Below are 25,154 nucleotides of genomic sequence, written 5' to 3'. Positions count from 1 at the left end.
GCTCTGTCTCACGGCATTGTTCGGTATTATTTCATATCCTTTCTCTAGCCCTAACTCGATCTAATTCACAGCACTGTTCAGTACTATCTCGCCTCCTTTCTAGCCTTGGCCCGCTCTTTCGCGATCTTCTTCGCCACTTCTTTGGCTGTCAATCCTTGCTCTCTGCCGTTCTCTTTCACGTTCTGCTTCAGTTAAACCCTATCTTGAAAACGTTAGATCAACCCCTCCGATCGTTTGTTAACATAACAAATAGAAATAAGTTTTTTTTTTCCCTGACTTTTCTGAAGAGTCCCGCCCAGAACAGATGGCATTCCCTAGCTTCCCCGTGAGGGCTACCGCGAGACGCCCCTCCCCCTCCCCCAGAGTCTGTACGGACGGCGTTCGCTCGCTCGCTCGTACGCTGACGTCATAACCAAATTTTCTCGGCTTGATGGGTTACCAATTTTACTTACCCATGGTGCTTCGCTGGCGCGCTTCGCGCGCTGAAGCTCCGCTATTATATGGCAAGATAGTCTTGAGGTAAACCCGAGCGTTCTAATTGGTTCTATCTTGGTCGGGATACGGACCGTTTGCATGGAAACGGTCATAAGCTGTGTATTTTTTTGTTTTCGAAAGCCGGCAAATTCAAGATTTGCAACTAAAACTACGAAAAGAAAACTTGTAAATACTCTCATTCTTCGCAAAGAAACTACCTAAAAGATTGAGATTTTACAGAGCTTACAACATGGACGAGGAAGACGTCACGAAGACGTTACGAAGCGAATTTTATCGTCCTGGAAACGTCTAATGTAGAAACTGAAACAGGCATCGGCGAAAGTCAGGAGGCCAAAGACGATTTTATAAACAAACGAAAACGTGCAGAGACAAATATAAAGACGGCTACTGATATAAACACTCTTCTCCACCACCTGCAGCTGGAAGGTAACGGTATGACAAATGAAATAATTGAAAGCCTACCTGCGAGAGAGCTTGACCACCTTTTGTCCAAATTTTTTTATGAACACACGCCGGTAAAGTGGAGAAGAGTACGAGCCAGCAACAATTTCCAATTTTCAGCGCAGAATTGTCCAGAATGAAAAGAAGCGTCAAATTGTTATCTAGAATGACGAGGACGATTCACTTTAAGGCTGCTTCTTCGTCAGCTGTGTACAAGTTTGAACGATTTTCACAATAACCAACTTTGACTTTTCTTCATCAATATTTTGTGATGCGCAAGTTAAAATATTCTGGGATCGACAGAAACCCTTTTCCGAATTTCAACAACCTGCAGCTGTTGAGACTTCTGTCAAATTCCGTCAAGAACGTCAACACGATTTACCTTCGATAAACTTGTTTCCAAATTAAACTCATGGTAGCTCGTTCTTTCTGAGTTGCTCGCGTCATCAAAAACATGTTACGGCGGAAGCCCTTTGAATTCAAGTGACCGGAAGTACGTTTTAAACAAGCATGGCCCGAGTGCCATATAATTAACTACTTACTAACCTAGCTAGCTCGAGCCGTACAGGAGAATATTGGCCCTCCGTCGTTTTTGTACAGACCTCGCTGCGCTCGGTCCGTACTACCACGACCTCGGGCCAATATTCCCCTGCACGGCCTTCGCGCTCGGTTGGTAAGAGGTTAGTATAACAAAACGTACTAAAACAAAGAACTACAAACACAATTATTTGTTTGTTTTTTCATATACAGCCGTAGTAAGCTTAAATGCGAATCAATTTACTCATTGAGTTAGCCATTAAAACAAACAAGCAAAACTCTGCGAAAAATAAATTCATTCACAGTTGTACACACCGTCTAAACAAGAGTAGCTCCAGTCTGAAGAATAATAAATTTCGGTCACTCGATCTGACCTGCTGGCGACCAACGAAACACTGCGCTGTCTGCGTTTACGATTCTTAGATGCCTCGAATACGAGTTTTTGAAAACATTTTTTGTCTAAGGGCAATAAGAGTCACTTTAGAAATTCTCCATCCTTTCAAATATTCTGGGCTTGGAGTGATGTCTTTCGAGTAAACGAAAATTTCATTCAGCAACTGTCCGCCATGTTTACTCGCCAAGATGACAAAGATGGCGAGCTTACTAACCAAGCTTCAGAAATGTTATATGCATCGCCTAGCGTGGTGAATTTAGCGCTCAATTCTTATTTTCACCTATGAAAATTATGTTAATAATCGATACATGCTTATGTTTGGCTGTCGCTAATTTCAATTACGTTGACTACTGCGAGCCTCAATGTCGACCCACACATGTTTGATGTAGATAGTTGAAAATTGTGATACTTGGACTGGCGTGCAGTGGCGTGGCGTGGCCTGACGTAACGTGGCGTGGCGTTGCGTGGAGTGGCGTTGCGTGGCGTTGGTGTGGTATGGCGTAACCTGGCGTGGCGTGGCGTGGCGTGGCGTGGCGTAGCGTAGCGTGGCGTGGCTTGGAGTGAAGTGGAGTGAAGTTGAGTGTTGTGCTCTAGACGGGAGGGGGGATATTGTGGGGGGGGGGGGTGGGGGGATACAGTTTAGTGAAGTGGATGAAAAGGGGCAGAGTAGACTGGAAAACTGTTGATTACAAGAAATGTTTTTAATTAAACGTCACTGGCTGGTAGAGAACATATTCGATGTTGTAAGAATGGAGAATGATGTCACGGTATTGGGGCTCCAGGAGCTCTAAAGGGAAAACGGACACCTATAACTGTTAACTTATAATATCAGTAATCCGTGGCTTTAAACTTATTAATTTTACTGAAAATCACCAAAATCAACAAGGATGTCAATACCTCAACATTGAATCTGCGTGATTAACTTTGGAGCGGAAGCAAAGTTTCAAATTATGATGTCATATTATTGACAAAAGAGGAAATTAAAACATTTACACTTTTAATTTCAATCTTTGGCACTGATCCATTCGCTTGCATAACCATTGCAAATAATGTAACAATAGTCTGAGATAAGAAACAAACACTGTTAGTTACATGAACCAACCAAAACGCTGGATTCTTATGGTACCGCCTGCATGTGGTCTAGGAAAAAAGCCAATTGCAAACTTTTACAATTTCATCAGTTAATTTCATCAGCCTTACCTGGCACTGTGGAGGAGTAAAATTGTCTATCTGTCATGTGGAAAAAGAGCAACGTGCCTAAACGTGGGAAACGTACGTAGAGCAAAGATTTAAGGGTATTGCTGTTGTAGTGGTTGTTGTTGTTGTTTTTATTTATTATTATTCTGTAGAGGCAGGGAACACTAGAAATTTGTGCTATTAATAGAACGATGAATTCTCATCATAATCCATGGCATTACAAGTGATTTTCTGAGGGGACAAGAATATTGCTCATCGATGCTGTTCAAAACTGCATAATTGTAAAAACAAGAAAAAAATGCGATAAAATCTTGATAAACGAAATTATAAGCACAGTCCATTGTCAAGGGGTTTGTTACGCAAGAATTTAGCCGAACTCTGTAAATGTAGTCTTACCCAGTTAATGAATACCAGTACAAAAGCTCGATTCCTCTTTTAAGAGCATCAAGGAAATTCTTTCCATATCCAGGAATTATCCGTTTGGTTTCTGCTAGATGTGGGTGGTTAAACAACACCTATGTTGTTATATCTTTGCCACTCTTGTCAGATGTATTTATGTAAATAAGGATTCCAAACATTCTTAACGGAGAGAACTAAAAAGAACCTCTGTTGCCTTTAATGAGAAACATGTATAACAACCTTTATCATTACATAATTGCTTCTTGAAAGTTGAACGAAATATCTCTGGAATGGAAGAAGTCGAAAACATACTGACGAGCTTGATTATTATTCATGTTTTGCTATGATTGTTCTAGCACAGACACCTGAATATTTTGAGACAGTGAGAAAGAAATTGCTCTTTCGGTAATAAATGCGAAGATATCGGGGTCACCAATTAACTCTTGGGCGAAAACTATCTCATATCACTACATAAATAAATTTTCGAGAATTGTTTCCGGAAATGGTAACTGACTGATCCAATGTACAATTTTATAAAAGCTACATATGAAACAAAAGTGATACACATAAGAAGTACCGCGCCGCCTTTGTTGATTTTAATTCCATTTGTTCTGTCCATTGTTGACACGAAAAATAAACAGCGACATTGACGTCACTAATTAAATGGCCCTCGTAAAGCAGATGGTGTTTAATTTCTTTCGATTTTCAATTTTGAATTTTAAAGGAATTGATTTTCTGATAAATGAGAATTTCTTGTGAGTTGCCACTTTACTTCAGAAAATGAAAGTATATTGCTATTACCTTATTTAAATATCTACGAGAAAATTATACAAAAGATTTGGAAACTCTTTATTTAATATACGTTTTGTTGTTTAATTTCAGTTACACAACATTATGCTTTTTCTAATTTTTATAGGCTTTATGTTTTAAAAGGGACAGTGAAATTTTCGTCTTTTTCGAGCAGAATTTCACCTCATTTAGTGCAGGTTTATTGTTTGAACAAAAGTTGAAAAGTTCTTATTTTTGCCATCATATTACGAGATGGGAAACAAAACGTTTAACACCAACCAAACAAAAAGCAGGATGCGAGGATTGAGTTACGTCAAAGTGACAAGCCATAACAGAGGATCTGCTCTGAAAGCTGTCAAGCCGCATTATTAATAATTTCCTGCCAGCTCTACTTTAGACGAATTGTTTGCACTGACCAAATTTTGAATCCTGTTAAGCTTCCGTCCTTAAATGATGCAGTTTTCTCACGTACGACAATTCTGGTATTGCCATTTAGAAGAAGAACGTATTCGTTTTTAATCATAGCCAAAGACTAGCGTCTCTCAGGTACAGATTTAAACTGATTCATGTCATGACCTATCTCACGTATAAAAATAAAGCTGGAAATGTTGTTTTTTGATGTCTACATTTATTGCTTTGTTTCAGAATCACAATGAGGAAGACTTTTATCACCGACTTGCTGATTATTATTGGTGTTATCTTGGTATTTTTATACGGTTTGTATGAAAATAATTAATTCCCTACCTTTTTATGCCTAAACAAAGCGCAGGTCCCTTCAGTTTTAAAATATTTCAATCGCAGCAATATCTATAATTGTTTACTCAGGTTGGTCCTCTCGCCATTACGCCTTTATGTTGCAGAGAGTAGTGGAAGAAACTACATTTGCACAGTAAATGAACTCTTTCTGGTGCCATTTCAGTCGAACTAGTGACTGGTTGATGTCGATTAAAATGCGACTATACTGAAAACAAACGTTGAAGAGAATAAGCAGAAAGGAATTAAATTACTTATAATTCGTGTGTTGCTAAAGCAAAACATCAGATTCAAGTATTTATAAAGAGAAAAATCATAAACATCAGTAGTGATGGATTCACAAAAGAGGCTCCAACACTTTCGTTTTTTTAATTTTTTTTTTTTTAATTTAATTTAAGCATCTTTTATTTTTTGTCATTACTTAGATTACTTTGTGAAGATTATCTTGTACTTGTGAGCACGCCGGAACAACGTTTCTAGATATCAGTTATATGTCTATCAACTAATGGCAGAATACTGCATGGCATGGCCTAAATCATGCAGCAGGGAAACATTTTATCGCTTCATGTTTATTTTAAAATCGTTGATGCTATTAAAAAAAAAAAGTCAAAAAAACAAGGACAAAAAGCCATGTCTTTTTTTTTATTAAATATTTTTTGGTACTTTTACTTATATGGTTGATATTGAGTTTTATATGAAGTATGTCTTAGTTAACGTGCTTCTTAAGTACACATTATCACTTTCGACCGAGCTTGGTGCCAAATTAACAATAACTAGACGCTTTGCTGCGTGTAATTGAGCTAAATGCTCTGGATTTGGAGTCCTACGAAATTCAATCGAATCGATGTGCTCAAGTTATTCTGCCTTTGATTGAATCTCTTGGAATCGATTAATAGCTTATTACTCGTTTGCAGGCCTTTGGGCGTGAAATTAGTCAAGGTCTTTATATCAACCTGTACACGTTTCAGTCTATTTTCCTTAGCCTTTATCGTTGTTGTTGTTGTTGTTTTTGTTGTTGTTGTTTGCGTTTCTCAAGCAAGCGAGACATTTTGAATTTCAGAGTTATGGCGGTGCGTGACATAGACCTACGAACGCGTTTGTTGAAAAACATATACTTATCTTGTGATTTTCAGCCCATCCAGAAGTTAGAGTATTAGGGAAAGTGCTTATGTAAATGCATTTTTGTTCAGTACAGATAATCAGTCGCCTAGATACCCAAAGTAAGTCACAGATGTTTACACTATTTTCCGGCCGCCATGTTGGTGTACCGCGGAGGTACACCAACATGGCGGCTTCATACTGGGCTCTGTAAGTTGGTGCAAAATATTTCGACGAATATCTAAGGTTTGGGAAAACGCACAGACTTAAAAATTAGAGAAGTGTCATCTTTATTAATCTCCTCACAATTCTTTGACTTTATCTACTAAATGGTTTTCGAATAGTTTTTTTATTGCGTCAGGATTGCGTGACAGTGCAAGCCAAGAATTGTTTTGCTGGGGTCAACATACATCAGTTCCTTTAAGCTTAAATGTACAATAATTCGCTACATGGGTTTCATTCTTGTAAAGACACATAGCTCTGTTACAAGAAAATAACGAGAGAATATCGTTTAGTTCGAGATTTTAACTTTATTATACTTTACGAAGTTTCTCAGAGCGTTTTAATTAGGCGTACACGAACAGATACATTCGTAAACAAATTCTCTAACCTTTCTGCTCTTGCTACTCAGACTTCCTTGAGTTCGTGCTGGGATTCTACTTTGTTCGCGATCACGTCTAAAAATACCATGACGCTTCTGAAGATGCTTTTTATCGAGTTGAAGAGTTGATAGCCTCAGTTGATAGCTCCTCTGGTACATGATTCTTGATAAATTCACTCAAAATGTTCACTCGCAAATTGATCTCTCGTAAGGCTTGCAGACCGACCCGTTCCGAAAACGCTTAACGTCCTTCTGTGTTGGTATACCGCGATCGGTACGTTCGTTTGTATGTGATTTCATCCTCTAGAAATCATGGAATCCGTGTTAACTTTTCACGACGACAACCTTTGTTAATTTCAAGTGTTGTACGCCTCATTCTCGTCCGCAGAGCCTCCGTTTTTTTTGGTCACGTGGTCGGAGAAATGGAGGGCTCTGGTAGCAGCCATCACCGGATGTCCGTAAATCACGGACATCCGGTAGCGCATGCGTAATTTTGGTCCGCACATCTGCTCATGCTAAGAAACTAATCCTGAGGGAGGGGAGAGAGGAATAGAGTCTATCCTTCAGGTAAACAAATCGAAGAAGCGTTGACATGTGTTTTCACTTCGCTGAAGATAGGTGATTTAGAGTTAAAAAGAGAATACAACGCGGTATAAAGCGGCCTTGAATGCCGTCGCCGCTTCAAACACGATTGCAAGCTTGTCTAATATTTTACCAACGGGTTTCGTTGTGCATTTTGTGGTGGACCGTCCAGAAAAAGTCAGGGATCGATAGTTGTGTTCTTGTTGTCTCTTTACTTATTCGCTTTCAAGCAAAGTAATCAGGATACTACATGTATTACGTCTATTGATGACAAGGTAAAACAAGAAGATCTTTTAGATCTCATAACCGCGCTTTTAAAATTTAACTGTTTGCTTAGCACTACCGTCGGAACGTAGTGCACATTTCAAAGCAGTCATTGATGATTCTTTTGTTACTGTAGACATCACATAACTTGATCAACACAAACTGTATTATTGCACCATCAGTGGTAGCCGTTGACAAATCTCCGATGACGTAATGGTCCTAATCTAGAACTTTCTTCGGGATATGTATGGGCATGAACGATATGAACCACACGATAATAACACTATTAACAACAGCTTTCTTTCTTTAAAGACATGATTAAATTTGATTGGTGTTTTCCACGAGTAAAGGGCTAGCAAAGTAGTCACACAAGTCATGTAATTTAATAATGAAACTCTATCCCGACCGATGTATCGATTTTGGTCACTCCAGTGGCTACAGATTGAAAACGTGACAGAAAATTGGCGTTACTTTCGATTCTCACCAAATTTGGACAGTGGGAAGATCTCATCATTAGCCAATTACAGGGCATTTCTCAGCTCTTTTCGTCACATCGTCCCCCCTCGGGAGAATTTTGTCAAGTTAGCTAATTTAGTATGCAAGCCACTGTAATGGCGGTCGCTGTCGGCGAAATGTTTATTTGCTCAAAATTGGGGCAAAATCTTTCGGAGATGGAAGTCAGGACATTTGTAAGGATACAGAAAGTAATATGGGACCAGTTGGTGGCTTCTAAGGCTGAATTTACCCAGAAGTAAGCTGTATTTTCGTTTTCGTGCCGAAAGCCACGCGGTGAAATATTATCGGTTTGTTCCGCTGTCTTGTTCTATTTTTTCTCTTGGTCATTTTTGTAGCCCGCCGAGGCCATTCTTTCGTCTAAATGAGTTGAAAAAAGTTCGAAAAAGATGTTCCCATTCAAGTTTAAGCTCTCAGGCGATAATTCTGGAGTTTTTTGGCCGAAACGTCGGCTTTGTTATGTTCGTGTTTTTCGGTTGCTATGGGCGACCGTGGCTCCCTATGTTAGGTCAAGTCTGGGGAGTGAGGTCACAAAAAAAATTCTAATTAATTCTGGTTTTGTTCGATTTCGCTGAAATTTTAGCACGATAAAGCTGGATTGTTAAGGAATAGATTTACCTTCTGCCGATGTGTGGTAGCTATTAACGCTAAAGTGATATATCGCTTCGATGTCAGGGTTTTGAAGAGATTTTTTTGCAACGTGAAGGTTCGGCGTGATTTTGCAATCTGAGATTTTTGTTGACCCTGAAGAAACAAGGTTTGGCGAGTAAACATTACAAATTGCGTAATTCAAAGTTGGCCGAGTGGAGATCTGCGTCTGGTTTCCGACAAAAAATAAATAAAAATAAATAAATAAACCAAGGGTAGAACATGAACCGCGCTCGGCCCATGGCCGCGCGGTTAATTAGTTTATGCACACACACAAGCGTTTATGGAAATCAGCCGTGGAAATTTCACTGACCAGAGAATTTAAATATAAGCCGTGCTGATAGATGAAGGGAAAATCTCCTATAGTGGTAAGTACTATTTACGCTTACTTCCTGGTTATTTACATAGGTTTGTAAAGAGCAGCAGAATAAAAATCTGTTGAACTCTGGAAAGTTTTGTTGTGTTGGAGGTTTGCTCATCTTTCCTTGCAAGGATGTAATAAAGGTGCTCACTTTCATATGATCTTTTGTGTCCTCCATAATTCGAATTTTTCAAATAACACCATTCTGTTCTTTTTTTACAAAAAAGGGTCTTACACAATCAACAGATCATTAAACTGTCAAGTTAAATCAATCAATCAACTTTTATTGTGCACTATTTACCAGTGGTAACCAGGGTAAAGGGTAGCAATTGGCTTTTGAATTGGTTACCACCGGTAAATGCGGAGAATAAAACTAACAGTCCTTTGCCAGTTGTTATCGAGTGGTTATATATGTGTGCTGGAGGCTTCAATACTGGCTCTGTAGCAATTTTAATTAGCTTATTTGGAACATCTGATGATGATTTTTGTACATTCAGGCTTAAGAAGAGCCTGCTCCCTTGAGCTTCTGTGATTGGAGACATTACAAAACTAGATATTAGGGTATTCCCACAATCTTGTCACCCAACCCCCCCCCCCTGCTTTTGTTAATATAATTTGTTTGGTTCATTTTATACCTTTCAACCAGCTCATATAAAGCTTAACCTTTTGCAGGGTGCTTTCAACAACAACAATTTATTTCTAATCAGTATTCCCATATGAGTACATGGTATTACCTAAACTATAATACAGCTAAAATAATGTAACTATAAAATTAGTATTTGGCATTGGTATACATGTAGAGGTGCCTGATGTGAAGATCGAGAGTGATTCATATTGGTATGCCATGGATTATGGAAGATTTTTTTTTAGAAAACTGGATGAATAGGATGAATGGGAAATAATGCAACGTCATTGCTTTTTTACAATTCGTGTTACATCAGGGTAAAAAGGCTCTTTAGCCTGCCATACAACCATGTACAACAACACATCTTGAACACACACTTTCTACTTCTCATGGTTGATCAGAACATCAACCACATAGCTTTACTATTAACGATGGTTCTATCTCCATCTCCTTTTTTTTCAGTATTATTTATTGAACTGCAAGAGCAACATTTCTATTTGAATTATCCATATATGGTCATCCTTCCAGGAATTAAGTAACACTGTTTTGGTCTGAAAATTAACAAAGAATAGTAAATAATGGTAGGAAATAAATAATCTCTCAAAGGCTAATAAAACGATTATGATATTTTTGTTATGACGGTATTAATGTAACTCTATACACCTCTTATGTCTGATTTGTTTTAAGTAGAGATTCCACATTGCATTTGGAAACCCACTAGTATAATTAATTCATTCATCAGTTATATAAATAACTGTCTCTTTATTTGTTCACAGTTATTTGCATGGATGATAAATTATTATTATTTACTGATTTATGTTATTGTGATGGAATAAAGTTTCGCTAGTTGCAGTCGCTTCCTTTACTAAAGTGGGAAGAGGTAAGGGCCTCAAATTCAGCCATGGTTATTTTCCCTTACACATTTCGACAGGTAAATTATTATAAAAAAAAATAAATTTGGGATGAGGATCTCTGAAGCAAACTAAACTCTTGCCTAACCATAAAAGGTTTGTTCATGTTTTTTTGGGGGGGAACACTATAGGAGAGGTCTCAATAATTAAAGAGAGGGGAGCTAAAAAAGAGATATTATATATATCTATAACAGCAGAATCTTCTGTAGAGCTAATAACAGATAATATCTGTGGAAGAAACAAACCAAATTTGAAGTTGACATGTTCATACCATTTGCTACATCATCCATATACATACCAGAGTATTACAACATGACCCGACCCTTGCCTCATTTTGGCAATTTAATATCAATACATTTTGGACTACTAGAATCTGATCTGCTTGATCTTTCACTGAACTGAAAAACCACACTCACCTTCGGATTTCCAGTGTCACATTTGCTTAGCAAGAGTGGTATTTCTTCGTCTTTTCACCTGGCTCAAAGTTTCCTCGAGCTTTTCCTGTTCCTTGAAACCCACTGCCGATTCGAACTTAATTTTATGATTTCTTGGGGCATGGTCAGCGACAAAGTAACTGTTGTATCAGCTGGTTGAATTCTCAGAATTTTAAGAGTCACTGACAGAAAATATCGAGAATGGCTGGCCAGGTTAGAAAAATCGAAAATCCTGAAACTTTGCCTAAAGAACGCTTTTAGGGAGCCACTTTCCAAAATATTATTTCGATTTTCTTAGAATTTAAAGTCTTCAAGAAATTCGCAAAAAACGAAAATATAGCTTTTTGCCTCATTAAATATGCAAAAAATATCTGGAAAACTGACAAAGTTCTCGGTATTCGCATTGAAACAATTTGCAAAACTAGAACTCGGGGTAAACTAAGCATAAGTGCTTTACTTTTCTTCTATCTAACGATAGAAAGTTTTAAATTTTTCAAGCATTTTGAAGGATTCCGTCGTCCGTTGAAGAATTGCCTTCTTATAAGCCTCTATGAAAACGGCAAAAATTGCGTAGTTTTACGGGCTTAAAACGCATCTTGGTATGTCCGATATGGAACTAAAACAAGTACTGTGCGAAAGAGTGTCGTTTCTACTATAACAATATGGAAAAACATTTCTGGGTAATCGAGGTTCACACAGGTAAAATGCAAAAGTTCGCGACAGTCTCTTCTCAAATTTGCATAATGCGGTATGTTCAAAGAACTCTATTGTTGAGCACTCTAGTCTGTTTTTTGTTCCATTTGTAGGCCTTGCTTTGTGGGAAATATACAAAAAGAGAGTTGATCCATGTCGTTATTACAACATTGTTTCATTATTTCACGCAAGGTACATAAAACAAGAGACAAAGCCCAAAATATAAGTTCAAATTCACATAGACTAAACACCCTACATGTATTACGTGACTGGTGTCACGTAATATTTATTTTCACTTAGCTCCAATTGGAATTACTAGATTATTGAGGTTTAGACACTTGCTTATAATAAAGAAATAGCAGGGTTTGTCTTTCCCGTTTATATACACTCGATTAGTCTGCAAATATTCGAAAGGAGACTGGTCTTTTAAAGTAAATTTTAGCATGTATCTCGATTTTCATCTTGATGGAAAACGAATCAATTAAACACACGAAATGTGATCCAGCCAGACCAAGGAAGCAACTCTTCTTCAAAAATAGAGTAAGACTGTTTGAAATCGAGACTCATATAAAAATAACGGGGGTGCTCGTCGTACATTTTAGGGGTTAATATTCAAAAGGTCCACCGCGAGAGCTTTTGCGGTACCTTTTACGCGGATTGAGCCGAAAAATATGACAGTGTAATGTCGTGTCCTCTTAGTAGATAAATTAGAGGAGGTTTAACTAGTTGGAGAAGGGAAACTAGTTCGGAAAGAAGCACACAACAAGTCCACCATGTGCTCTCTTTATTCTTCTCTCCCATACTGCTCCTTGTCTACTTCATGACATAAATGCACGAAATGTGACATACACGACATCTCTCCTTTTCTCTGAGGAAAGGAAGTCTAACAATCCTTCGAACATGACCGTAAACATAGCGAAAACAAATTCAACTCTAAAGGTAGACGCCTTTATGCGATAAACATGTCAACAAAGTTAAAAGTTTAAATTGTCTCCGAATGAGCGTCCTCAACAACACTTTTAAAAACAAAATCACAAAGTTCTTTGATTTGTCCATCAGTAAACATCTCACAGGAGATCAGTTCACAATTTCAAAACATAGTCTTTGTATCTCTCTGGTGGTCTCCTCTGCCTCTGAGGTCTCTGAGTCAACCTTGGTGTTGCTGACGTGCTAGGTACTGTTGCTTGGTCAATTGCCATATCACTATGGGCGGTAACTGACTCGTTTCCATTCTCTGCACTTGTTTGTGCTGACAGTGTACTCCTGGTTGGAGGTTCACTCTGTGGTGTGGTAGGTGCTGCCGGTGTCAATTCACTTAACACTTGGCTTGGAATTGTGGAAGGTATGACGAATTCGTCTGGGCCAGCAGATGGTGCCCCAGGTGTCGATACAGGATCGTCCGCTATAAACCTTTTCGCATGTGAGGTGTTTCTCAAGTATTGGGTCCCACCTGGAGCCTCCACAATGACACTGTTGCCAGTCTTGCTTACCACACGGTATGGCGTTGGATTGAATGGTGTCGAGAATTTGTCTTTTCTCTCTTGTCTTACAAGTACTTGATCACCCACTGTAATTGTCTGATGGTTTCGCATTTGCTGCTTTGTCGGCATATGCTTTGGTCTTTGCCTTCACTTCTGTGTCTCTATCCCGAGTTTCTAGGTCTAGACGGCAATCAGCATGCAGCTCTGGCAGCTTCCCTCTCATCTTTCTATTGAACAACAATTCGGCAGGGCTTTTACCGGTGGTGGTGTGATCAATACTACGGTATTTCGTCACATATCTTCTTAACTCCTTCTTCCAGTCGACCCCTTCAGCTTGGGCAATGCGAATTCTCTTCATCAGGGAGGCGTTCTGCTGTTCAACTTCCCCATTGGCCTGGGGCCATTTCGGTGTTGTCTTGAGATGGACGATTCCATTCTGCACACAGTATTCCTGGAATTCTCCAGAGATGAATTGAGGTCCATTGTCTGACTTGATAGTTATGGGAAGACCATGGCGGCTAAATATCTCTTCTAGATTGTCAATTACTTTCACAGTGGTGGTTGATGTCATGATGGCATACTCATAGTAGCGACTATAATAGTCAACAACAACCAGTATGGAGTGTCCGGATGGAAGTGGTCCTAGTAGGTCTACAACCAGGTCTTGCCAAGGACCCTCCGGCAATGTCGTTGACGTCAACGGCTCAGGTGGATTTGGACGTGCAACCAGTTGACATCCATAACAAGATTTGCAGAACTTCTCTGTTGCCTTATCAATACCAGGCCACCATACCTTGCTTCTCAAATTCTGCTTTGTTCCAACAATTCCCAAGTGTCTCATATGTGCTAAGGATATTGCCTGGGGCCTTAGCTTGCTTGGCAGTACGATACGAGTACCTCTTAGGACTAGCTGCCCGATCACACTCAGTTCCCCTGCAGCTAGTGCATAAACTTTACATTTCTCAAATCGACCGGTTTTAATTGCTTCTCTCAGGGCTTTCAACTCTTCATCCACTGCTGATGCTTCTTCAACTTCTCTCGTGGTTAGGGGTGCGGGTGTGGCGATGACGGTTGCAAATCGAACATACTCTTCAGCACCATGTTGATGATTTGTTGGTTTGTTCTGACTGAGCAAGCGTGAGAGAGGATCAGCCACATTGCTCTGTCCTGGAGCATACACGATTCTGAAATCATAGGGCTGTAGGCGGATTACCCAGCGTTCGATGCGGGCACAAGGTTTGGAACGAGGTCCATAGATCACTTCCAACGGCTTGTGATCGGTCACCAGATCAAATCGCATTCCATAAACGTATGCGTGGTACCTCTCGCAAGCCCAAACGAGGGCAAGGGCCTCTTTCTCCGTCTGGGAGTATTTCCGTTCACACTCTGTGAGGCTGCGGCTTGCAATTGGTACCCATGCCCCATTCTGGTTTTGCATTAGTACAGCTCCAAGACCAACTGGGCTTGCATCTGCAACGACTTTGGTTGATGCTCTCTTGTCAAAGTATGCCAATGTGCCTGCTTCAGCCATGCTTTGCTTAAGTGACTCAAAGGAAGCTTTTTGCTCGGGACCAAAGTGGAACGGAACATCTTTCCTGGTTAGTTTCCCCAATGGCTCTGTGATGGTTGCAAAATGGGGAATAAATCTGCTGCTGTAATTAGCCAATCCTAAGAAGCTTCGAACTTCACTGACGGTTTCAGGCTCTCTTGTTTCTTGCAGGGCTCTAACTCTTTCCTCCTGTCGGGCCGATTCCTTTTTCAGACAGAAGAATTCCCATGAAAACCAGTCTGTCCACATTGAACAAGCATTTGTGAGCATTGAGAGTCAAACCATGTTGTCTGAGGCGCTCCATGGTTTTGAGAAGGCGTTGGTCATGTGTCTTCTGGTCTGGGCCGTGTACAATGATGTCATCAGAGATATTGTCAACGCCCTCTATTCCAGCCAGAGCGGTGGATATCTCATGTTGGTACAGTTCACTTGCTGAGCTCACACCAAACAATAGGCGCTTATATCTGTATAAGCCCTTGTGTGTCACGAAGGTGGTGATTTGGCGTGACTCTTGACTAAGCTCCAGCTGGTGGTATCCCCACTTTAAATCTAGCTTGTTGAAAACCCTTGAGCCGTTCATGCTGTGTAGCAGCTCATCGACAGTTGGTATGGGGTGTCGACCACGTAGAATGGCCTCGTTTGCTCGCCTCATATCGATGCAGAGACGAATGTCACCATCCGCTTTCGGGATAATTACTACTGGGTTCACCCATGGTGTAGGCCCATCAACTTCTTCTATGATGTCACAGTCCAATAGTTCTTGAATCTTCTTTTCTACTTTTTCTTGTAAATTGAAGGGGGTTCGCCTTAACGGCTGAGCAACTGGTTTCACTTCTGGGTCTACGTGTAATGTCACTTGCTTAGACTTCAACTTTCCAATCCCGCTAAATACTTCTGGGAATTGTTACTGCAGTGTCTGCCTGGTTCCCGGAACTGTTGCGATGTCGACACCTATTCTCAGCACCCCTAACTTCATTGCAGTATCTTTGCAGAGGAGTGGCACTCGTTTTCCCTTGATGACTAGGAATTCGGCTTGAGTTTTCCCTTTACTAATCAACACTTCACAAATAAAACGACCTTTTACTGGGAGGAGTTTGCTGGATGCATAGGCATATAGCTTCCTGTCAATAGGAGCAGCTTCTGATTTACATTTGATCTTCTTAACTTTCAAATCTTCCCAGGTTTCTTCATCAACAATGTTATTGGTGGCTCCAGAATCCACCAACATTTCAAGTTTTACCCCACCAACAGACAATTTGAGCAGATTTGAGTGAGCTTCATTAGTAACTCTGAAGGCATAATCAACTTGGTCCCCATCAGCTTTTAGCTCTTCTTGCACTTGATTAACTCCTGGTCTCTTTGGTTTGGTTTTGCAAACGCTCGCAAAATGATCTTTCTTTTTACATTTCCTACAGGTCTGACCCCTAGCAGGACATTTTGGATCTCTACCCAGGTGCCCACTCGACCCACAACGATAGCACTGAATTCCATTTTTCTTTCGGTTTTGGTTACCATCGGGTCGCTCGGGTCTTTCGTAAACCCTGTTTGCATCTTCTTTATTTGGCTCACTCACACTGAGATGAGACATTTGGTGGGCTACACTTTCACACTGTTCTGGGATTTCTAATGTGCGAGCGAGCGTTAGTTCCACTCTTTCCTCAAGCAGTTTGCGCTTTACATAGTCTGACCTACATTTACACAGGACAGCGTCTCTTATCTGGTTGTCAAAGTCTGCACCAAAATTGCAATCCTTTCCTTCTTTTCTTAATCGAGTAACAAACTGCAAAACAGTCTCACCTTCCTTTTGTTGGAGTCTGAAATTTCTGGCGGGCGAAAGCTGTATTGACTTTGGGAAGAAAATATCCATTCAATGCTGTTACAGCCGCGGCGTAATCGGTTGCTTCTCCGGTATCCGCAAGAGTAGAGAAGATTTCTTGTACATCTGGGCCTGCTAAATGGAGTAGCATCGCTCTTCTTCGCAGCCTCGTGTTTGCATTTGTAGTCTCAGTGATAATGAGACCTTTGCCATCCGCAAATAACTCAAAAGATGTCAACCAACGCGTCCAGCGCGGTCCCAACGTGGCGGGATCCGATTGACAATCGAACTTAGGAATCGCATTTGAAGCGCCATTTTCGCTGAAAGACATCTTGTGCCGTGCTTGTCCTCGTCGCCAATGTCGTGTCCTCTTAGTACATAAATTAGAGGAGGTTTAACTAGTTGGAGAAGGGAAACTAGTTCGGAAAGAAGCACACAACAAGTCCACCGTGTGCTCTCTTTATTCTTCTCTCCCATACTGCTCCTTGTCTACTTCATGACATAAATGCACGAAATGTGACATACACGACAGGTAATGTGTTATGTAAAGGGTTGTCAGTTTAACCATCGATTTTCCCTCTTTCTTTATTATTTGGAGACTATTAAGGCCAAGTAATTGAAGGCACCAACAACGACAAAACAACACTGTTAGAAATATATCGAGTAGTCATTCTATGAAGAGACTCTTCAATTTTCGTCAGTTATGCAAAAAAGTTAACCTAGCCTTAAAAACGTTTGTGTTTGCTTGCGCGCGTTCTTACTGCCCAGATTTTTTGTTCCAAATACTGATCGAAGAAGACCAAAAGTTAATCAAAGTATTTATTTCGACCCGATATTGGGCAAACTAAAACGCCTTTTAAGGCCGTAAAATTACGCAATTTTGCCGTTTCCATAGGGGCTTGAATTCTTCGACAGTCGACGGAACCCTCAAAATTTAATTTAATATAAAGTTTTCAATATGCTTAGTTTATCCGGTGTTCTAGTCTTGTAAACTGTTTCAATGCGAATACCGAGAACTTCGACTCAAGCGCGGCAGTAGCACGACGTTTGAAACCATGCATTCACTCAGTTCGGCAGGCTGAATTAAAGTCGGCGCGACTAGTTATAGCACGGCAGGCCTAATACCGTTCCGCACGGCAGGCCTAATACCGTTCCGCACGGCAGTAGGGCGACTTGGCTTCGAACGGCGTGCTCTTGCCATGCACGTGCCGAACTGAACCAGGGATGGCGGAGCCGGGGTGGGGGCTTAAGCTCCCCCCTCCCCTCCACTTTTTACCACGATGACAGTTTATTTTGTTTTAGTGTGAGGTAGAAATGAAGAAATAAAGAAGAAGGAAAAGAAAACGAAAAAAGTCTGGTTGCCTACAGACTTACCAAGAATTTCACTGGAAAAGTTGAAAATTTACAGAGTATGTAAATAACATGTAATTAGCATGTAAATAATCAAAGAGACTGTAAAGAATAATTTACATGATTTTTCCCCTTTTACATGTTTTGGTGGTTTCATGTAAAAAACATGTAAATATTTCAAGTGAAACATGTAAATGAGGAAGAAAACACTGTAAATGTTTCAAAGCCAAGGGCTAAGATCATGTAAATAACATGTAAACTGTTCCTGCAAATACTGTAAATAGCCTGAAAATTTCTTGTGATTCAACCTGGAAACGCGTAAATAACATGTAAATAAAAAAGGGGAGGCTGTAAACAACATGTAAATAGAAAAAGGGAGGCTGGAAATAACATGTAAATCGGAAAAGGGAGCCTGTAAATAACGTGTAAATTGAAAAAGGGAGCCTGTATAGAATGCATAGAATGTACGGTTTTATTGTAATCAAATCTGTTGACCTTAATTATAATAGTAGAAAATATGCAAATTTATACAGAATCAGAAATTTATTGCAATCCGTACAAACTCAGTAAAATTCAAATAGTTTGTATATGCCATGAATAAGGTTTATAATGTATACATTACAACAAATAAAACATGTTTTCTTTTCTTTCTATCCATAACAAGACGACTTAAACGTAATTTTGTGCATGGCCAAAATATTTCAAAATACCATGACTGAGCTCCTTTAACCGAATTCAAGTACTTTTCAAGAAGACTACTAAAATTCAAGACCTTTTCAAGATTGTGCAAAACCATGTCATATTCAGCTCTATTTAATTCATAAATAATAAAGTGATGAAGAACTATACTGTTGGCAGTTACAACTAGTAAAAATTTTGCAATTTAGGTGTATTACTAAATTAAAATTGTTTGCAAATGGATACCTGTCTTAAATTTATACTAAATACACAAAGTCAAATGTAACAATGATAATACCTTTGTCATAAAATGAATGAATAAACTGTTTTTTCTTACTAAGTAATTAATGTAGGATTAAATTAGCTTTAATAATTATCATGAAAAATGTGGGAGGCACGATGGCCTCCTAGTTACATGTAGTGCACTCAACTCCTGATCACGTGGTCCGGGTTCAAGCCTTAGGTGGGTACATTCTGTTGTGTTGTCGGGCAACACACTTTACTCTCAGTGCCTCTCCACCCAGGTGTATAAGTGGGTATCAGCAAATTTAATGGTGGGGTAACCCTGCAATGGACTGGCATCTCATCCAGGGGGAGTAGAAATAGTCCTACTCACTTCCTGTTACAGAAAGCGGGATAAGCTCCAGCCTGTTGGGCCACGTGGGTCATATGCAGACTTTACCTTTACTGCATTATGAAAATTACTGCAATGTAAGTGTCAAGTATTGAGCAACTTTTTTCGTAGAGTGAATTGTTCCGGGTTCAAGCCTTAGGTGGGTACATTCTGTTGTGTTGTCGGGCAACACACTTTACTCTCAGTGCCTCTCCACCCAGGTGTATAAGTGGGTATCAGCAAATTTAATGGTGGGGTAACCCTGCAATGGACTGGCATCTCATCCAGGGGGAGTAGAAATAGTCCTACTCGCTTCCTGTTACAGAAAGCGGGATAAGCTCCAGCCTGTTGGGCCACGTGGGTCGTATGCAGACTTTACCTTTACTGCATTATGAAAATTACTGCAATGTAAGTGTCAAGTATTGAGCAACTTTTTTCGTAGAGTGAATTGTTCTTTTGAAATAACAGAAAATGGGAAGAAAAAAACCACAAGATAGAGATTGACATTTTAAATTCATCATAAAAACATTCATGCCAAAGGAATACTACATTGCATAACATAAAACAAGGCTTCTGACATCTTTTAGGCTATGTTTACAAAGTCACAGTTTCCTTCTTTTTCCAAAACTGTACGGAATCCAAACAGTACAAACATTTTGCATCCCTGACAAAACATTCCCTGTAAACAATATTCAGACTGGTAAAGATCCAAAATTTTACTTTTTTTTGTGATAAAACACTGTACTTAAAAAACAAAAAAACAAAACAAAAAACAATTCATAGTTCCCATAACACAACATAAGTTAATAAATTGCTGTTCTGGTACTACACGTATGTAAACATAGCCTTTTCTTTTTACGATGAAATCTTGTAGCTGCTGTATTGAACAATAAGTATCAACCTAGCAATCTAAAATATTTAAATTTAATGCTAATTAACTAACACAGGTAGGTGATACTTCAAAGCATTAAAAATGTTTAAGGTGGTTGAATTTATGCCAAAAAGCTTCCAGAGCATATCAAAGTGTTGAAGGTCACCATGTTAGACTGTAGTGCACCAGGGGCCCATTTCTCAAAGGTCCCAAAAAGTTTTTGCACCCAGAAAGCCATACCAAAATCTGAAATCTTATACTCACAGAGCTGTTTTATTTGCTTATTCTCAATATGAACAGAGGTTTCCTTCACACAAGAAGTTCCAGGCATATACAGCTCTTAGTTTTTAGACACAGCTCAATTAAAGATGGCTTTGTGGGCCCAAAAAGTTTCCGGGACCTTCAAGAAATGGGCCTTGGACCCCTTATAGGGTCATAAGTACTGTAGACTTCTCAGTTGCTGCTTTTTTCCTGATCAAGCATCAATGCCAAGGAGTATGCATGTATTGACCACTCTCAATTTTACTTCATCCTACAAGTAACATAAAACATTTCGTTAAATAACATAAGTTTGCCTCTGTATGAATTAGCAAATTCTGTGTATGATATCAATCAGCGAATTTTACACTGGAGTTATTATTTTGTTTCTTATCATTCCAATTTATACTGTAGCCTTTGAAATCGGACTGTAGCCGGTCATGTTGACCGGCCAAAGTAATTTTAGCTCAGTCACATCTCGTTTCTGACTGGACAAGATATTTACGAAAAAATCAAGTACATGTGATGTTAGACTAATTAAACCCACAAATATCATTTGTTTGTTCCAGTCACTGCTAGACCGTTTAAAAATTGGCTTAATATTTTTCTGAACGGATTTAACCCCAGTTGTTCGAATGGCATTCCTATCGATCTTGAATGCATGACAAACAGCAAGCGAATGGTCTTTAGCCGTTCGAACAGATATGCGTTGGTGTATATTTTCGTGAGAGGTCATAATAAAAAAGAGATTAAAACTCTCAGATTTACAGTTGGGGAATTCATTGTTTATTCAAGAATGAACGTGACCGTCTCAACATGACATGACTGGTCAACATGACCGGCGAGTGAAGTTTTTGGCCGGTCAAGTCACCATTCTGGCCAGACATTGCCCGTTGACCGGCCATTATTTTGAGCCCTGAATATTCATCGATCAAACAGATCTTACATCTACATCTGTAGCTGCTGTGTGACAAAAACTTTGCACCTCTGATTGGAAGGCACTGAATGTCAGAGGATGTAGAAGAACTAAACTCAAAATCTGTGGCAGTAAATATTCAACGTTCACTATCTTCTACACTGTAATATTCATGCACAATAAATCAAACTCCTATCAAACAATGTTTAAATAATAAGTCAAGTTATTTGCAGGCACAATTTGATTGTTTCTTACATGTACTTATGCTCTATTGGTGGACAAAGGTACAGATGATGTCATAAACATTTGTTTTTGTTTCTTTGTTATGTATTACAAAGCAGATAGATTCCATGTTGTTGTGCATCTGTTCAGTAATAGATCACAGAAGACAACAAAATGTGGTAAGAACATCAGTGACACACTTGGCTAAAAAATTCACAGATTCTGTGACACACTCTGGCAATGGCTTATGTGAATATTTCTTGTTTTTACCACATTTTGATGTTATCTGTCATCTACTCAAGACAGGAAAAAACCCAGGCCTGATTTCCTCAGCCAAGTAAATTTTGCTCTTGGGCAAGTGAAAATAGAAGTTCAGTGGCCCAGTGGGCAAGTGAAATTACAATGTAGCCTCAGTAGTCTTGTGAGTCTGACTAAAAATGCCAGCTTGATAAATGATAATTTCCAGTCATTCCATTTCAAAACTTAAGACCTAAAGATTAGTTAATTATTAGGCTGAAAGCAAGAATTAGTTAGGAATCTGAGCGTACTTTGCTCGCATTAAATTTGTGTCCTTTGATTTCCTTACTGGCCACCACATTGGCAACTAATATTTAAGTAGGGGCAAATGAAAACTAAAATTGACTGGCCCACTGGGCAAGTGACTTACAATTTTTTTTTCCTGCCCTGCTACTACTGAACAGATGCATGACACATGAAACCTACATGTATTATTTTGGTAAGAGCCCAATTTCATACAAGTAAAAGGTACAGCTGTAACAGGGCTCTAAAATGCTGTCTGGTCATCCCAGGGTAAGGCAATTGATTGAAATCGATCCATAAATTGATATAAATCAATAAATTGAAATTAATGTAAGTGTTATCAGTGTCATCAATCAATTGAAAGAAATCCATACTCACATGCTAGAGAAGTTTCAAGTTATCAATTTGATTTGACTAGATTTATCAGTCGTTAGCGAATCAATTGAAAGTTGGTCTCTCTTTGTTTGTTCACATAAACTGTAGAAAAACTGTGTCCCTCAACACAATGCTTGATTGTAACTTTTTTATGTAGATTTCAAAGGCACTACCAAAGACCCCCAAAACATAGTCCCGATACATGTATGCCAGCAAAATATTCTGTTTACAAGATACAATGTTATGTTTTTCTGCAACTGTATTCACGATTTCATATTTCACTTTATATCTTTTGTTCATTTCTTTCTTATTAAATGTTGCTTAAATGATAAGCTAGTATCAGCAAAATCGATAATGCTTATTGAAAATTTGATCACAATCGATTACTCATGATGAATCCTTTTATTGATTTCTGATATCATTGACTAATCTCTATTGATTGTTATCGAATAATCGATTGACTATACTGTGTCATACAAGACAAGTAGATTTTCCTGCCTAGGCAAGTTACTCCTCCTTTTTTTTCAAGTCCTGTGTAGTTTTCATGACAGTTTGAGGTACATGTATACCTCTTTATAAAGTATCTTAGATTTTTTTTTTTTTTTTTTTTTTTTTTGTGAAAGGAAATTCCACAACATGTAACTTACTATCAGTACCAGTGAGCGCAATGTCCATGTACAGTTGTGTATAACAGCATATTGTAACTTGCATGTAGGTACAACTGTAGACACTTGAGTAACTTCAGAATACTTACACTAGCATAAGAGAAATTTCTCTGCTGAAAATGGCACATTACATTTTAGCTTACTAGCATTCACATCAGAGGGCAACATAACCTTACAAGAGCATGCATCAGAAGGAATCATAAGGTGCATATAAGCCAATAACAAATGTGGCATGCTCTTCCTCTTTTATCGAGAACAGATAATAACAGATCATAAAGCTCTTTATGCACGGCAGGTAAACATCACCAAAGTCGATTACACAAGCAATGTAACTTCTCGTTGATAATGACACATTCACAACCAAAGGCAAAACGAAATGTATCTTGACGTTACTTTACTCTACTCGTTCAATTTATGCAAAACTTGCTTACCTGTTGTTGTTGTTGCCTGTAATCGCTATCTTCAGCTTCTGGGTAACGGAAAACCTTGCCTTGAAACCGTGCACGGTGACGAAGCGAAGGTAGAGTGGATTTTGGCCCGCTAAAACAGAGCTCGAGTTCGATGCAAATTCCAACGAACTGCCCAACATGGCGGGAGAACCGAGACAACCTGGTACCTAACATGAAGACCGCTGATTCCCGCTTGTTGGAGATCGGGCACTCACAAGGCTGCCATATTTAACGCTCTATTAAAATCGATGATATTTCGTTCATTCTCAACGGTTCAGGGGCACAATTGTGACCTCGAACTTTCGTGATATGAGAAATTTAATGTCTGTTGTTTTCGGATTGTTAGAAAATGTCATTTTGGGTACAGAAAAAAAGTCAGCTATCATTTTCGGAAAGGCGATAAGACCTAATGTTTTCGGGAAATGGACAAAAAAGCCCTAATAAGTTCGAGAATACTCAAGTTCCTCTAGAATAACCGAACAAATAAATCTTTTTTAGTGGAACCTAAAATTAACCTACAGAGCTTTGAAAGTACTCCAGATAGCCTAAAACAGCGTTCAAAAGCATTCGAGAGAAAACGGTCGTTGGGTGTCCCTGTCGGTTCCCTGCTTAACCTGACTCCGCGTCAGTTCAAACTCGGTCACCAGGGCTCTTTCCGTCTTGAACTCACACAACACGTGACGCTTTCATGGACCTTCATGAATAAACACGTACGTGTCCGAGAACTAATTTTTCTCTTTTCTAGAGACGCAAGCTTGGGACGCCTGCATGTGCAGTAACAATTCTAATTTTATTTTGTCGTTGTGGGTGCGCGGAAAGTTCACAAGAAGACAGCTTAATGCGGTGTCGATCAATGCAGCGATTTAGTTCGGTGCATACCTTGTAACCCAACATCAATTTAAAGCACACTATTGCACACACTTGGACTTTAGAGAAGTTCAAATGCTTCAACGTAAAAGGTTTACGGAGCTTTACGGCGGTGTTACACTTTAACTTTACGCTCCTTCAAAAGGTCCCATTTATATGTTCTCGGTTACCCCCCCCCCCCCTCCTCCCCCCAAGTTTACCCTGGGCGAGGTAACTTTTCACTTATTTCTTTGCAAAATCCAACCAACCGTTTACAAGAGGATCGCGAACCTCTCGGTAACTTGGAATTTACATCATTTGAACAGTCTCCGTTGGTTGAACCGTTACACCAGAGTTATATTAAATAAGCCCACTTTTCCATTACATGGTTTTTGCAGGGTTTAAGCAGGCCTTCTCTTAAATTTAGATCTTTTTTTCTAAGGGTCTCCATTTTACATTTACAGGTTTTCGAAAAGCCCCCATTATCTCATTTAAATTGTTTTCACAGCCTTTGCAAGGTCTCCTTTTTAATTTACATGTTTTAACAGGCTATTTAGAGCCCCCCACCGCACCCGTGCAACTTCTAGGTTTTCCATTTACATGGTTTTTACATGTTTCTTACAGGCTCCCCTTTTTCATTTACATGGTTTTTACATGTTTCTTACAGGCCCCCTTTTTTCATTTACATGGTTTTTACATGTTTCTTACAGGCCCCCTTTTTTCATTTACATGGTTTTTACATGTTTCTTACAGGCCCCCTTTTTTCATTTACATGATTTTTACAGGGTTA

General features: G+C 39.3%; 1 protein-coding gene and 1 long non-coding RNA gene across 3 annotated transcripts in view; one reads left to right on the top strand and one right to left on the bottom strand.

Annotated features, from left to right (window-relative positions):
* The first annotated feature begins 3,021 nt into the window (after positions 1-3,021).
* LOC110059178 (adhesion G protein-coupled receptor L3-like) overlaps positions 3,022-25,154 on the top strand; it is a 44,085-nt gene continuing 21,952 nt past the window's right edge. Inside the window, exons 1-2 of one of the 2 annotated variants that reach the window (XM_089272425.1) lie at positions 3,022-3,139; positions 4,898-4,968. In XM_089272425.1, the coding sequence (XP_089128551.1) occupies positions 4,905-4,968 (64 nt within the window). In that variant the 5' untranslated portion in view covers positions 3,022-3,139; positions 4,898-4,904. Of the gene's footprint in view, positions 3,140-4,651; positions 4,799-4,897; positions 4,969-25,154 lie in introns of those variants that run through there. The other variant, XM_089272424.1, reaches the window with a different exon arrangement.
* Positions 18,381-23,669, bottom strand: LOC149105333 (uncharacterized). The gene is made up of 2 exons (XR_016201725.1): positions 23,501-23,669; positions 18,381-20,625 (listed from the first exon to the last, which is right to left on the bottom strand). It is a non-coding gene; the product is annotated as an uncharacterized LOC149105333 (long non-coding RNA).

Source organism: Orbicella faveolata, unplaced genomic scaffold (genome assembly GCF_042242905.1).
Source record: "Orbicella faveolata isolate gen_17 unplaced genomic scaffold, um_ofav_v1 contig_34, whole genome shotgun sequence".
NCBI classification, from domain to species: Eukaryota; Metazoa; Cnidaria; class Anthozoa; order Scleractinia; family Merulinidae; genus Orbicella; species Orbicella faveolata.
This window is presented reverse-complemented; position numbering and strand designations above follow the sequence as displayed.